Source organism: Panthera pardus, unplaced genomic scaffold (assembly GCF_024362965.1).
Source record: "Panthera pardus isolate Hobbes unplaced genomic scaffold, ASM2436296v1 HiC_scaffold_8, whole genome shotgun sequence".
In the NCBI taxonomy this organism is placed as follows: Eukaryota; Metazoa; Chordata; class Mammalia; order Carnivora; family Felidae; genus Panthera; species Panthera pardus.
The window spans coordinates 7240633-7257418 of NW_026527013.1; the positions used below are offsets into that span (position 1 = coordinate 7240633).

General features: G+C 40.7%; 1 protein-coding gene and 1 pseudogene across 1 annotated transcript; one reads left to right on the forward strand and one right to left on the reverse strand.

Moving 5' to 3' along the window:
• Window positions 1-7022: 7022 nt before the first annotated feature.
• LOC128775671 (olfactory receptor 18-like) lies at window positions 7023-7649 on the reverse strand (annotated as a pseudogene).
• Window positions 7650-14608: 6959 nt separating this feature from the next.
• LOC109253941 (olfactory receptor 7D4-like) lies at window positions 14609-15580 on the forward strand. Its single transcript, XM_053898191.1, has one exon. It carries the CDS (start codon window positions 14648-14650, stop codon window positions 15578-15580), a length of 933 nt encoding a protein of 310 aa, XP_053754166.1. The 5' UTR covers window positions 14609-14647.
• Window positions 15581-16786: the final 1206 nt, after the last annotated feature.

Below are 16786 nucleotides of genomic sequence, written 5' to 3' on the forward strand. Positions count from 1 at the left end.
GACAAGGAAACTACAGACAGGAAGTTGAAAGCCAGAGTCTTTTTGTACCCCAGTCTCAGAAGTGACATCCCATCAGTGTTGCCATGTTGTGTTGGTTGGAAGCAAGTCACTAGGCCCAGGACACACTTCAGGGGATAAGTCTCCACATTGGTATAAATCCAGGAGGTGGAGGTCTTTGGGAACATATGACAATCTACCCACCATGCAGGTCCCACCCTTTTTCAGGACATTGGTCTTAAATACCACAAGACTCTGAAGATGTCTCTCTGCTTCCCAACACAGCCCACAACCCATAACACCAAAAGACTCTCAACAAAATTCCTCTGCAAAAGATCTGACATGTGAGTAGAAATGGCCACTGATTTGGTATTTCTGCAGACCCCACCATGTTGCTTCAGGACATAAAACTAATATAGTTTCTCTTCTACCACCAGGGTCCCTCCATTGACATCACACCAAGCTGAGCCGTTCTGTGCTCAAATTTAACAAACCCCCCCCCCCCCCGGTAGTTTCTGATTTCTGCACATTGAGAAGAATTCATTTGCCCTCGAATGTATTTTCTTTACATTACTTTGTGTTCACAAATACTAACATTTAAATAAATGGCCTGTTGAGGGGTGCCTGGGTGGCTCAGTCGGTTAAGCGCCCAACTTCAGCTCAGGTCATGACCTCGAAGTTGGTGAGTTCAAGCCCCGCGTCAGGCTCTGTGCTGACTGCTCAGAGACTGGAGCTTGCTTCAGATTCTGTGTCTCCTTCTCTCCCTGCCCCTTCCCCACTTGTGCTCTCTCTCTGTCTCTCAAAAATAAGTAAATGTAAAAAAAATTTTTTTTAAATAAATGGCCTGTTGGTTTTTTTCTGGGTGACAAAATAAATTGTGTGAAAATATTGGTCCCTCACAAACTGCCACAGCCTATCATGTGGTTCTCCCGGTTCATAGGACTCTGGATGAGTAACTCAGAGAATGGTTTATCATTAACTGATGCAAAGAAAAATCAATTAATCCAAGATGGTGAAGAAGCAACCCTGGCCTCTGCCACACCCACCCGAGAGATCAATAATTAACCATCCATGAGCAAAAACAGCTCTGGAAGAGCTCAGGAGTCTACTTAAGAAACTTCAGCAAACAGTGACTAACCACACAAAAGGGAATAACCTGAGAATAAGGTTAACACAAGAATAACTACACAAAAGGGAAGAAAGAATAGCTTCATTTTGCCTGCATCATTCCATCCCTCAGCTAGCACTGCTCAGCACCAAGAAGGTATTCATCAGCCAGAAGAGCTCCTCTCAAAAGGAAAGGGAGAGTAGGGTGAGTGACCAGTTTGCCCAGACGTTCAGGGCTCTGCACAAAGGACCTGCTTCTGGTATACCCCACCCAGAGAATGGCAAAGCTTGCACATATAGATGCAGCTAGAAACAAGGAAGAAGTGCAAGCACTACCAATATTAACCACAAGCACGTATGGTAATGGCATAAAAATAGACACAGAAACCAATAGTACAGACTCAACAGCCCAGAAGTAAACCCCTGCATATATAGTCAACTAATATTTAACAAGAGAACCAAGAACACTCAATGGAGAAAGGATATTCTTTTCAAAAATTGTGTTGGGAAGGGGCATCTGGGTGGCTTAGTTGATTCACTCTTGATTTCAGCTCATGTTTTGCAAGATGGAGCCCCGTGTTGCGATCTGCACTGAAAGCATAGAGCCTGCTTGGGATTCTCTCTGCCTCTCTCTCTGCCCCTACCCAACTCACACTCTGTCTCCAAAGAAAAAAAAAAAAAAAAAAAAAAAAGTTTGGAAAACTAAATTACTACCTGCAGAGGAATAAAATTGGACCCTTATCTTACACTACTCACAAAAACGAACTTTAATGGGTTAAAGATTTAAACAGAGGACCTGAAAACATAAGACTCCTAGAAGAAAACATAGGGGAAGAAACTCCTTCACATTGGTCTGGCAGCAATTTCCTAAACAGGACACCAAAAGCACAAGCAACAAAAGCAAAAATGAATAAGTGGGACTACATCAAAGTAAAAAGCTTCTGCACAGCAAAAGAAACAACAAAATGCAAAAGCAACCATGGAATGGGAAAATGAGAGGACATATTTGGAAATCATATATCTGATAAAGAGTTAATATCCAAAATATATAAAGAACTCCCACAACTCAAGGACTAATAATAATAATAAATGGGCTGAAGAATCAAGCAAGCCGTTTTCTAAAAGTAGACTAACAAATAACCAATGGGTGCATGAAAGTGCTTGACATCACTCATCATTAGGGAAATGCAAATTGAAACCACAATGAGATATCAACTCAGACCTGTTAAAATTACTGTCTTCAAAGACACTATAACAGATGTTGGCAAAAGTAGAGAAAAGGGAACCCATGTGCACTTTTGTGGGAATGTTCATCAGTACAAACACGATGGAAACGGCATGTGGGTGTCTCAAAGTATTGAAAATAGAACCAGCATATGATCCAGCAACCCCACTTCCAGGTATATATTCAAAAGAAATTAAAACAGGATCTCGAAGAGATATCTGTGCTCCCATGTTCATTGCAGCATTATTCACATTAGCCAAAATACAAAAATAATCTAAATGTCCTTCAACAGACAAACAGATAAAGAAGATGCAATATGTATCCATACACACAAAAGAGAATATTAGTCAGCAAAAAGAAAGAAGTAAATTTGGGGTGCCTGGGCGGCCCAGTGGGTTAAGTATCCAACTCCTGATCTTGGCTCAGGTCACGATCTCATGGTTCGAGTGTTCAAGCCCTGTGTTGGGCTCTGCAATGACAGCATGGAGCCTGCTTGGGATTCTCTCTCTCTCTTCCTCTTTCTCTGCCCCTTCCCTGCTCACTTGCTCTCTCTCTCTTTCTCTCTCAAAAATAAATAAATAAACATTTTTTAAAAAGAAAGAAACAAGCAAATTCTGCCATTTGCAACATAGATGGACCTTGAGGACATGATGCTAAGTGAAATAAGTCAGAGAAAGACAAACACTGCATACTCTCTCTTATATGTGGAATCTAAAACAACCAAACTCAAACAAACAAAAAGGAAACAACTGGTTACCAGGGGATAGAGGGTAGGGAAAATAGGGATATGTTGGTCAAAGGGCACAAACTTTCAGCTATCAGATAAATAAATTCTGAGGATCTAATGTACAGCATGATGACTGTACTATATCATATACTTGAAAGTTGCTGAGAGAGTAGATCTTAAATGTTCTCACCACAAAAAAGAAATGGTACTTATGTGATATATGGAATTGTTAACTAACTCTGTGGTCGTAAATCACTTTGCAATATATCAGTGTATCAAATCAATACACTGTACATTTTAAACTTACACAATGTTGTATGTCAATTATGTCTCAATAGAGTTGAAAAAAGAAATATATCAACCTTAGGATATAATGATGATAATGATATCTATATTTATTGAGTTCTTACCATGAGCATATTGTCTTTTTATTTTTACTTTTCTTTAAATTATTTTGTTAATGTTTATTTATTTTTGAGAGAGAGAGAGAGAAATGTATGAGTTGGGGAGGAACAGAGAGAAAGGGAGACACAGAATGCGAAGCAAGCTCCAGGCTCTGAGCTGTCAGCACAGCTGACACTTAACCGAAGTCGGACACTTAACCGACTGAGCCACCCAGGTGCCCCCCCCTTTTTAATCCCAGAGTCTTTTTAATCCTAGAGTGCTTCCAGCTAAATATTACTTAAAATGAAGGATCAGAGGCCATCAAAGTTATAAAAATATATCCCAGTGCACTCAGCTAATGAGTTAGCTGATGGTGAAGCCAGAGCTGATGTTACAAGTCAAATTTTGGCCTACAAAGCCTGTATGTTGGAACTATACACTGGCCTGTCAATATACTACAACAATCTGCCCTATCGATCCCTTACTATATCCTAAATTGTGTTCTATCATTACATTTGATGGTATCTTCTCAATCAGCCTCTCATTTAGATGCTCTTATTATCATAACTCTACAGATAAGAAATTAAATAGAAATATGTTATGTATCATACTCAAAGTCACACTGTTTGTAGCATCAAGTTACTTATAAATTACTGGAATGTTTATTTAAATTAACTTCCTTAATGTTATAATAAGAATTACCATATACCATCTGACTGGTCCATGGCAAAATTATGTATAATTATTGCATGGCCTCAGAGGATAAACACTGTTGCACTTAATTTGTTGCTGAGGATTCTGGGGCTCAGAAAAGAACTTTGACTTACTAATTTGCAAATTTCTGAGCCAATACCAGGCCATGGAGTATTTTCCTATCCCACATTTTTTTTCTATTATCTGTGTTTCCTATTCTTTTTTGGGTTTTGGGGTGTTTTTCTTTTTGATGTTTATTTATTTTTGAGAGAGATCCAGAGTGTGAGCGTGGGAGGGGGAGGGGCAGAGAGAGAGGGAGATACAGAATCCAAAGCAGGCCCCAGGCTCCAGGCTGTCAGCACAGAGCCTGATGCAGGGCTCAAACTCATGAACAAGATCTTGACCTGAGCCGAAGTCAGACACTCAGCTGACTGAACCACCCAGTCTCCTTCTGAGTTTCCTATTCTGATCAAGTGTTGTCACACCACATTTACATGGCTGTATGAATCTTCCAGTCTTTTCCCATGCTCAGCACTCTTCTAAATCTAAACCTAAAAACAAACAAACAAAACCAAAGTGCTGCCACTGGGTACAGTCTACCATCTGACAAAAAAAGCGGCATCACTTTCCCCCTTACCAAGGTTCTTTGGCCATCACTTAGGTCTGCATAAATGGATAGGCAAATATAGAAATGTGGTAATTTTTCTTGGATGGTAACTTCCCGCTAACTGTTTTGGCTTCATCATCTGTCAATTTCATGCCTTTCTCCAATATCAAGTTCCTTATCCATGTAGTTGATAGATGATTTACCATAGAGGTAAAAGGGTAAATTAAAGTAACTTTTGGACAGGTTTTCAGAGAACCAAGATTACTACCAATAAACTACGTATGACATTTCTAAGGAAAGATGGATACCAAATGGAGCCCAAAGACTGATTTATCAATGACAGAAGACAAGACGGGAAGGCAACAAAGTGAAGTCCTAAACAGGCTGTTTGTTACCAGACAAAGAAAAGAGCTCACCTTTGCTGACAACATAAACCTTTGCTGCTGAGGATGTTTTAAAAAGGAGGACAAAGTACAATTTATTTATGATGAAATTTGTGACTTTATAATCCTCAGACACCATTAGAGCCACTCATCTACTGGAAATAGGATTCCCAGACTTAGATCTCGGTTGTACATTCCTAAACCTATATTTAAAACCACCTTTATTTTATGAGCTTATTATGCAATATTCCAACTGCACACAACTTATTACACACCTTTCTCCTCATGTTATAATTTAACTTTCAGGGTTCGGGCAAGAAAAAAAAATCAATGGATTATTTTAATAAAGAGAATTAAGTGTAGGTAGTTGAGTAAATAGCTACTTCAGGTCAAAGCAAAAGATGGGAAAATGTGGTGACAGATGGAAGCCAATAAATACCAAGGGCTTAGGGTTTTTAGAGGTAGGAGTGAACTTTACTTAATTTTAGAGTGTAATATAATTTGCTGACCATTATTAAAAATATGTAACAACGCATTTTTCATTTTTTTAATGTTTGTTTATTTTTGAGAGAGATAGAGACAGAGCATGAGTGGGGAGAGGGGGAGAGAGAGAGGGATACACAGAATCCAAAGCAGTCTCCAGACTGAGCTGTCAGCATAGAGCCCAATGCAGGGCTTGAACTCATGAACTGTGAGATCATGACCTGAGCCGAAGTTGGACACTCAACCGAGTCACCCAGGTGCCCCCAAATTATGCAACAACTCTTAACTGTAGAGAACAGACTGAGGGTTGCTGGAGGGGAGGTGGGTGGGGGGATGGGCTAGATGGATGATGGGTACTAAGGAGGGCACTTGTTGTGATGAATCACCAAATTCTACACCTGAAACTAATATTGAACTATACATTAACTAACTGGAATTTAAGTAAAATTTTGGGAAAAAATATATATATATGGAAAACAAAGCAGGAATTTCAAGAGACCCACTTTAGCATTACAAGATAAGTATAGAAGGATGAGTTTGGAGCAGAAAGAGTTAAAAACCAGCACAAAGGAAAAGCTTATAGTGTTGAAGGACAATATATTTGAAGAAACCCCTTGCTTCGAGCTACAGTACGTTTTTTATAACTTAGCCTTTTGAGCTTGATCTCTTTAGCAACTCACAACTAAACCATCTTGGGTGCTTTTTAAGACATCCTCATACCTAGACACACACCTGTCCAACTAAATCAGAATCTCTGGTGATGAGACTCAGTCATCATTAGTTATAAAACTTCTCAGCGTATTCTATAAAATCCATGATTGGGGGGTGCCTGGGGGGCTCAGTCGGTTAAGTGTCCACCTTCAGCTCAGGTCATGATCTCACCATTCATGAGTTTGACCCCACATTGGGCTCCGCACTGACAGTGCAGAGGCTGCTTGGGATTCTATCTCCCCCTGTCTGTTCCTCCTCCACTTGTGTGCTCGTGTTCTCTCTCTCTGTCAAAATAAATAAACTTAAAAAAAAATCCAAGATTGAGGACCAGTAATGGCATATTTAGACATTACCCGGATAAATAGCTTTGACAGATGCAAAATTTGTATGCAAAATAAACAGAAACCATGGGAAAGGATATAAATTTTAGGTACATAAAAGGAAGAATGCACCCTGGATACCAGGGTCATTGAGGAGAACTTCTCACGTATTCATTATGATGTACAAAGCGTCCCAGAATACTCCTCCAATCCAATTAAAAACAAATTTTAAAAAATAGTATTCATGTATGAAACATGAAGAGGAATGAAAACCATGAGACTGAAAAAATAATGGGGCCCAGAAAGCAGTATTTGCTGATCTACATGTTTGGTTTGGCTGATTTTTTCAACACACACTTCAAAAAGGAATGCACACATACTGAGATTAACCTATTCTTCTGAGTGACCTCCATAGGGCACTCTTGATGTCCCTGTTCCTCAAGCTGTAAATGAAGGGGTTCAGCATGGGGGTGACTACGGTGTACACAACTGAGGCCACCATATCCTTCCTGGGAGAAGGCAACAGTGCTGATCCAAGGTATACTCCAATAGCCGTTCCATAAAATAAGCAAACAACTGACAGGTGAGAGCCACAGGTGGAGAAGGCTTTGTACTTCCCACCTGTTGATGGGATTCTCAGAATGGAAGAAACAATTTTATAGTAAGAGAAAAAGATCCCTGAGATAGGGACAAAGCCAGAGATGACACCAACAAAATACATGACTATGTTATTGGTGAAAGTGTCAGAGCAGGCAAGGTTGAGGAGTTGAGAAGGGTCACAGAAGAAATGAGAAATTTACACATCCTTGAAACAGGTAAGTTGCAACACGATTAAATTGTGCAACTGGGAGTCCAAAAGGCTAACACAAAAGGACACCAAAACTACAAAGCCACAGAGATGTGGGTTCATGATGACTGAGTAGTGTAGACGATGACAGATGGCCACAAATCGGTCATATGCCATTGCAGTCAGAAACATACCATCCATACATCCAAAAAGGGTAAAATAGGAAATTCAAAAGGATAAAATAGTAAATCCAATAGTAAAGGATAAAAATAGTAAATTCTCAAGATCCATTAATTCCAGGTATATGCCCCCTAAAATTTAAGGCAGAAAGTCAAATAGATTTTTGCTGAAGTTCATCCCAGCATTAACCACAATAGCCGAAGGATGAAAATAGATGAATAAACAAAATTTGATATATACATACAATGAAATATTATTCAGCCCTAAGGAATGAGATTCTGATACATGCTGCAACATGGTTGAATCTTGAAAACATGCTAAGTGAGATAAGTCAGACACAAAAGGATAAGCACTTTATGAGTCCACTTATATGAGGTACCTAGAACGGGCAAAGTCATAGAGACAGAAAGTAGAATAGGGGTTTTCAATGGTTGGGAGAGGGGGAATGTGGAATTTGTTTAACGGGGACAGTGTGCTATTGGAAATGATGATAAAGTTCTGGAAATGGATAGTGGTGATGGTTGTACAACATTGTGAATGTTCTTAATGCCACAGACTTGCACACTTAAAAATTCTTAAAATGGAAAATGTCATTATATACATATTGTGGAGATATATATCTATCTATACCTATATATTTGTACCTATCTCTACAATAAAATATAAATAAAAATAAAGTAAAGTAAAATTGTTGTAAATTTTTTTCAAAGTACATTCTCAGCCTCTTCCCCTGGAGATATTGACTATGTATGTCTGGAATAAGGTGGAAAGTTATACATTAACAAGAGCCCAAGGTGATACTTTTGATATAGCTTACATTTTGAAACTACCCTAGGGCAACTATTCTCAAAATAGTGTCCTAGAGACCAGCAAAATTTAGAGGTTGTGAAAAATCCAAATTGTCAGGCCCAAAGCCAGACATATTGAGACAGAAACTTGGAGACGGAACTCAGAAATCTATTGAAATAAAAGGGGCACCTGGGTGGCACAGTCAGTTAAGAGTCTGACTCTCGATCTCAGCTCAGGTCATGATCTTGCAGTTCGTGAGTTCAAGCCCCACAATGGGCTCTGTGCTAATAGTGTAGAGCCTACTTGGGATTCTGTCTCTCCTTCTCTCTGCCCCTCCTCTGCTTGTTCTCAATCTGTGTGTCTCTCAGAATAAATAAATAAACTTAAAAAATAAAGTAAATTAAAAATAAAACTAGTTAAACAAATATTCAAGGTCATCCGGGCACAGGCCAGAAGTTTGAGAACCATTACCCAAGTGATTCCTGGGATCCTTCATTACTCAGCCATCTGCCTGATGTGAATACTACAAGTCAGTTGTCTTCAGGAGGAGATCTAAGAAACACTGGAAAAATTCTTCCCAGTGAAAAGGGACCCAGAAGAGAGGTGTCACAGCTGGCCCCACTATTACTCTCCTAGGGATAAGGAATTGGCAGGTCAGAGACCCTTTCCTGTGTGGACCCTGCCTACCAGGAGTCAAATTGATCAGGGAATGGAAAATCCATTGATCAATTTGTCTAACAAGCTTCACAGGGGGTTCAGTCCCCAGGGCCACCAAACCTGTAACATATCAACTTATAGTCACCAAGGCCCATGTATCACTCCCAAGATACCCATGCCTTTGGCAGGAAAAATCAGACACACCCTGCATTGCATGCCTGGCTCTGTATCCCTTCTCTTTAGGGGAAACAAATCTTTCTTCATTGCCCACCCTCCATGAGAGAACAAGATGCAGGGGAGTCAGCCCCAGTGGTGAGCCCACATTGCCAAGCATACATAGCCCAGTAAGTGTTGTGGGAAATAGAGAAAAGAGGTGGTTGGGTAGAAAGGGCATTGACTACTATTAAGCCTGTGGCAGGGACACCCCATGGTATCCATGCAGGAGGAGCTCTAGGGGCCAATTTTTTGGGAGGGTGAATGGCTACCCTACATTGTTAGTGAGCTTTTACTTTGCTTGCATGTTATTTGGGTGGATGGTTGATGGAGATTATAGGGTTGAGGAGGAAGAGTTAAGCCCCCAGTCTGCTCTTGGATACCACAGCACTATCCAGGACCACACCGTGTAATGGCACAGTTACCAGTCGGAAGTGCACAAATGGATGCCCCCAGGTACTGATAGATTATTAGGTCTTTGACTATGCAATATGGGTCTTCTCTTATTCTTTACTCCATCGCCTGGCCCCAAAACTCCAGAGACTTCACCTTCACTCAGACCAGATAAATCCTTTCTGAATCCTTCTTTACCACCTTCATTTGCTGGGGAACATACCCTGTTTCTCTGTAAGGACCTGTCCCTCCATTCCTTCTTCACCTTCATCTGTGGTCCTCATAGAGATATTCAAGAGTGAAGAGTCTGTGTTCCCTGGTATCTAGGGCTGCAGTGTATAAAGACGTGCACACGATGGATGTGGGAGGAAGAGCAAAGCACACAGGAAGGTCCAATGTCCAGTCCCCTCTTGACACCCTCCCCTTCAGCTCTGGAAACATTCTGGAAGACACTGATTTCACATATCCCTTCCTCATAGTTTCACTTGATTCCTCTTGGGTGTCAAGTCTCACCCTTATCTAGAAACATGGAATCATTAGTAAGACATGGGAACAATTTATTCACCTCTTCTCTTTGTTCCTCTTCCCAAAAATTGGTGACGTGGTCCCTTCAACTTTAATGAGGTGAGTATTCCCAACCCCATTCCCTTTGACCCTAGTTTGCCTGCCTTAAATCTATCTTTCACTCCAGGCACCAGGGAAAATCGTGATATGGATCATGTTACTCCTTCAGTCACAGTCCTTACATAGCCCCTATCCTTTTATCCATTGTTTTTTTTCAAGGTTCCCAGAGATATGGCCCCCGCTCTTCTCATTAACCTCATTCTTCACCATTTCCATGTCCCATTTTGTGTTGCAACAAATTGCTAGGAGCACACTGTCCCATGCAGCTTTTTGCTTATGGGCTTTTTTCCTTGCTGCCTTCTCTGCCAGAAAAGCCCATGCTCAATCATCAACCTAGACAACTCCTTGCCCACGGATCTGTTCCTCCAGGAATCCTTCCTTGACTGCATCACTTCAGGCTGTATTTGTGGTTCCTTTCTCGACTTCACTCTGAAGACTGCATTTACCTTAGCTTTTAAGTCACTGTATTACGATGACTGGTTTCTGTATCCACCACTACCCCTGAAAGGCAGGCTCCCTCAAGACAAAACCACACCATTAATCTTTGTACCCCCAACAGCTAACACTTAGCCTGTCCCAAAGTAATCCTTCTTGCAGAATGGCTTCCAGGACTTTTTCAGTGACTAACAGCCTAGTTCCATTCTTCTCTACATCCTGCCTGGCTCCACAAAATTGCCCACTAACACTAGATCCTAGAAACAGAATAGAAACAGAAGACCAACATGTATTTGGTGCATGAATAAAGGGGAAAGTATAAATGACAAATGGTTGTATCTTTCACCTCTAATTTCTAAGCTCTCGTCCTAAGATAAAATGTTTCTTCCTTTCTTTCTTTCTTTTTGCTGACCATAAATCTTTATTTTTTTAATATGAAATTTATTGTCAAATTGGTTTACATAAAACACCCAGTACTCATCCCAACAGGTGCCCTCCTCAATGCCTATCACCCACCCTTTCCTCCCTCCCACCCCCCATCAACCTTCAGTTTATTCTCAGTTTTGAAGAGTCTCTGATGGTTTGGCTCCCTCCCTCTCTAACTTTTTTTTTCCTTCCCCTCCCCCATGGTCTTCTGTTAAGTTTCTTAGGATCCACATAAGAGTGAAAACATATGGTATCTTTCTCTGTATGACTTATTTCACTTAGCATAACACTCTCCATTTCCATCCATCCTTTTGTTGCTACAAAAGGCCAGATTTCATTCTTTCTCATTGCCAAGTAGTATTCCAGTGTGAATATAAACCCCAATTTCTTTATCCATTCATCAGTTGATGGACATTTAGGCTCTTTCCATCGTTTGACTGTTGTTGAAAGTGATGCTATAAACATTGGGGTACAAGTGCCCCTATGCATCAGCACTCCTATCTCCCTTGGGTAAATTCCTAGCAGTGCGATTTCTGGGTAATAGGGTAGATCTATTTTTAAATTTTTGAGGAACCTCCACACTGTTTTCCAGAGTGGCTGCACCAGTTTGCATTCCCACCCACAGTACAAGAGGGTTCCCCTTTCTCCACATCCTCGCCAGCATCTATAGTCTCCTGATTTGTTCATTTTAGCCACTCTGACTGGCATGAGATAATATCTCAGTGTGGTTTTGATTTGTATTTTCCTGATGAGGACTGACGTTGAGCATCTTTTCATGTGCCTGTTGGCCATCTGGGTGTCTTCTTTAGAGAAGTGCCTATTCACGTCTTCTGTCCATTTCTTCACTGGATTATTTGTTTTTTGGGTGTGGAGTTTAGTGACTTCTTTATAGATTTTGGATACTAGCCCTTTGTCTGATATGTCATTTGCAAATATCTTTTCCCATTCCGTCGGTTGCCTTTTAGTTTTGTTGATTGTTTCCTTTGTAGTGCAGAAGCTTTTTATCTTGATGAGGTCCCATTAGTTCATTTTTGCTTTTAATTCCCTTGCCTTTGGAGATGTGTCAAGTAAGAAATTGCTGCAACTGAGGCCAGAGTGGTTTCTTCCTGCTTTCTCCTCTTGGGTTATGATGGTTTCCTGTCTCACATTCAGGTCCTTTACCCATTTGGAGTTTATTTTTGTGAATGGTGTAAGAAAGTGGTCTAGTTTCATTCTTCTGTATGTTGCTGTCCAGTTCTCCCAGCACCATTTGTTAAAGAGGCTGTCTTTTTTCTACTGGATAGTCTTTCCTGCTTTGTCAAAGATTAGTTGGCCATACTTTTGTGGGTCCAATTCTGGAGTCTCTGTTCTATTCCACTGGTCTATGTGTCTGTTTTTGTGCCATAAGATAAAATGTTTCTAATCTATAAGAAACTCTTTCTTAAGATGAATGTGATAATTCATCATTTCATGACCCGCTTGAATCATAATCCAGTCCCTCTAAGAAATGGCTTTACTGAATTCTAATGCAGTTGATGATGTTGACACACAGCACCCAGGGATTATCCAGAATTGTGGGCATTACTTGTGTACTCTGATCTTCTGCTCAAAACAGATCAGAATGCAAGGGAGCAAGCTACATCTATAAAAAGTCAAGGAAAATTTTTACAAACTATCTTGCTTTAAAGATGAGTCGTGACCCTCTGTTTCAAATACCTCTCACCTGACCAGAAGCCACCAGAGGTGATTGCAAACTGCCCACCTACCAAGGGTCAGAACAAAGACGTTCATTCATACCTAAACAATTTGCCTACAACGTGACCATCTTTATCATTCCAGACACACTCTTTGCTTTGGGGTTTTTGTGTTTGTTTGTTTGTTTTTTTTTTAAGTAAAATTGGTATGTAACATTATATTAGCATAAGGTATATGACATAATGATTCATCACATTGCACATATAATATTTGACATATTACCACAATAGGTCTGGTTAACATCCGCCACCACACATAGTTACAAAAATTTTTTTCTGGTGATGAGAAATTATATGATCTATTTTCTTCTTTTTTAAATATTTTTTATTTATTTTTGAGAAACAGTGCACTAGTGAGGGAGGAGCAGAGAGAGGGAGACAGAGAATCTGAAGCAGGCTCCAGGCTCTGAGCTGTCAGTACAGAGCCAGATACAGGACTGGAACTCATAAACTGCGAGATCATGACCTGAAGTCAGACACTTATCCGACTGAGCCATCCAGGTGCCCCTATAAGGTCTATTTTCTTAGCAACTCTCAAATATACCATATAATACTATTAACTGTATTCATACTGCACATTATACCTCATGGTTTATTTGTTTTATAACTGGAAGTTAGTACCTTTTGACCACCTTCACCTATTTCAGCCACCCCTTCCCTGCTACTTTGATTTTCATACCTAAGAGGACTGACAGGGATGACAGTCAATGGTGGCTTTTTCCCTTTGTAGTTAGGGGCATTACAGAATAGTAGTTGTGCAAAAATACTTCTAACGAGACAAAATACAACACTGAAGATCATTTTATGATTTTATGCTGTTCAGCATCCTGGGTTATAGGACCCCATCCTCTATATCTGGGTACAGGACCTCAGGACCTGAAACAAAGAGAGTAGGAGAGTAGGTGGGCTCCTCTTCTTCCCAGCCTCATTGAATCATCACCTGAATATGAGTGCCACATCTGACTCTCATTTTTTTTGGGCTCCTATGTCAACATCCTGGAGTGGTTTCTAGGCTCCCTTGGGTATTTCATGAGCACCATAGAGGATATGACTAAAATTCTATTTGTGACCTTTGTAGTATATAATGGTACTGAAATACTGCAAATGTTAATATGCATTTTTTGCTTGAACGTATACCATCTGGATGAAGAGCATTTTGTCAAGCAACAAATGTCCAGGAAGCATCTGGCCCTGTTCCTGCAGGATGTTGATGGTCCCTGGTACACTAAGCATTAAGAATCTGTTTATGTGATTTATCATTTTGTGTAAACATTTTCTTTTTCTTCCTTTTTTTTCTTCTTGAGGAGTAAACCTACATTCTACTCATCCTGCAATAGTCTGTCCAGACACGTGCGATACCCTCACATTTTCTCACCTCTGAGACATAGTTATCTGACCCTTTTTTGCGTCCCACACAAGGCAGATAATCCACATTAAGGTACTGCGGTTCACCAGACCTCATGTTGCTCATTTGTGTTAGAATGAGTTTGGATCATGTTATGGCTAATGTCCAAAGTTGTTCTTAACTTTTTAGATTTGGTGATTCTAAATAAAGAGGATAAATGAGGGCCCCAAAGGCCGATGGACAGGGATTGATCAACATTATTAAACGTTGCACATAAAACAGAATATAGGATGTCTAAATTCTGTAATGTTAAGGCCTTTATGCCCAATACTTCATTTCAAGAAATAAAAAAGCAGACTCTAGAGTTTTTCTAGTGTCTATTTCATGTGCATTCCCTTCTTCAATCATCTAGCTGATGTGTTGGCAATATGGAACCAAGAAATCAAACGAGTGTTTCAGAATTTTTACTCCTGGGATTTTCCCAAGACTCAGAGCATCAACCCATTCTATTTGGGCTCTTCCTGTCCATGTACCTGGTCACCGTGCTCGGGAACCTGCTCATCATCCTGGCCGTCAGCTCTGACTCTCACCTCCACACCCCCATGTACTTCTTCCTCTCCAACTTGTCCTTTGCTGACATCTGCTTCATCTCCACCACCATCCCTAAGATGCTGGTGAACATCCAAACACAGAGCAAATCCATCACCTATGCAGGCTGCATCGCCCAGATGTATTTTTTCATGGTTTTTGGAGGTATGGACACTTTTCTCCTCACTGTGATGGCCTATGACCGGTTTGTAGCCATCTGTCACCCCTTGCACTACACAGTCATCATGAACCCGTGGCTCTGTGGCCTCCTGGTTCTTGTGTCCTGGTTCATCAGCTTGTCATACTCCCTGATCCAGAGTCTCTTAATGTTGCGGCTGTCCTTCTGCACCAACCGGGTAATTCCACACTTTTACTGTGAACTTACTCAGGCCCTCATGCTTGCCTGCTCAGACACATTGGTCAATCACATCCTGCAATACATTGTGACTGGCCTTCTTGGCATTGTTCCCTTCTCAGGGATCCTTTTCTCCTATAGCCGAATTGCCTCCTCAATCCTGAGAATCCCATCAGCTAATGGGAAGTATAAGACATTTTCCACCTGTGCATCTCACTTGTCTGTGGTTTCTTTGTTCTATGGGACAGGGCTTGGTGTGTATCTCAGTTCTGATGCATCTTCCTGGAGGGGCATGATTGCCTCATTGATGTACACCGTGATCACCCCAATGCTGAATCCCTTCATCTACAGCCTACGGAACAGGGACATCAAGAGGGCTTTACAAAAAGTTCTCAGGATAACACTCTATGTTCAGTGATGGGAACACTAGTCCTGGGTTTTTGAGCTGACAGTGGTAGCAGCAGGTGGCTGCTAAAGAAATCCCACCTCCTAATCACACTGAGTTGTGCTTCTCACCCGTCCTCCATAAGTAAGTGACGTTGCCCAGAGCTGCCTTGTGAGTACTTTTTCTAGGTACTTCAACCTCTTATGTTGACTCCTCTGTTATCCTCAGTTCTACCCTCTGCGTCCCCTCCTTTCACTTTCCTATTACTGCACCTCACCTTGGATTTCCAGTCCTGTGGCCATTTATGCTACTACCAGTTCAGAACAGTTGCATGAGGATTATGAAAAGTAGTGCATTTTATCAATAACCATTGTTAGTTCTTATTAACTAAGCGCCTTTGGTGTGCTAGGCTGCAGGAGATGTCTGGAAAACAGCATTGAAGGAAAAAAAAAAACACAGAAAAAAATCTTTGTCCTAATAGAGCATAAGTTCAGGATCTCAGAGTTTCTGATCACATTATGTGTCCAAACAGAATATTCACTGATGGATTAATTATTTGGCTATTAGCAAGGTTGAATGTTTCTCCAAATGTTTATTGAGAGCACTTCCAAAATAAGCTATAAAAATATATCACTAAATGTAGAAAAACTTCTGGGTCCAGAGTATCAGAATTGACCAGGCTCTGATACATCATTTGGTTTAGTTGCCTTGTTGTGCTGGTGAATTTACCAAGGGCCCAACACAGGAGAACACACAGTGATAAAATGTGTGTGAAAGGAAACATGTCTTTAAGGATGATGTCAATTACTGGATTACAATTCAGGAGAGTAAGGACAGAATCACAGAATCACTACTCTCTAGGTATGTGATTCTGGGCAGCTTCAGCCGAGGTAGAGTATGTTAGGACCAGTGGATCTTCTGATAAGTGTTTGTTTTCCTATCTTCTTCACCATAAAGCAATTGGATAATGTGTTAAGTCTTTGGATGGTGGTGTTTGCCAAGGCACTGCAACAGGAAAGGCAAACATAAACACAAAAATATCCGTCCTGGTAAAGATGAGTCGCTGACCACTCCAGGATAGAAGAAGTCTGACAGAATCTACTTTCCATCAAGTGGAGTCTTCAAGGGATAGCACCATTTTGAAAAACTATTTATGGATTTCCAAAAGGGGGACCCACCTCCCCCTTAATTTCTTTTAGGCTTTGTGTCTAAAAACAGATTTCATCTAGAAACTGGGAA

What these genes read in the sequence shown, in the direction of transcription:
- LOC109253941 (XM_053898191.1), top strand. Translation starts at nt 14,648, where the DNA reads ATGGAACCAAGAAATCAAACGAGTGTTTCAGAATTTTTACTCCTGGGA.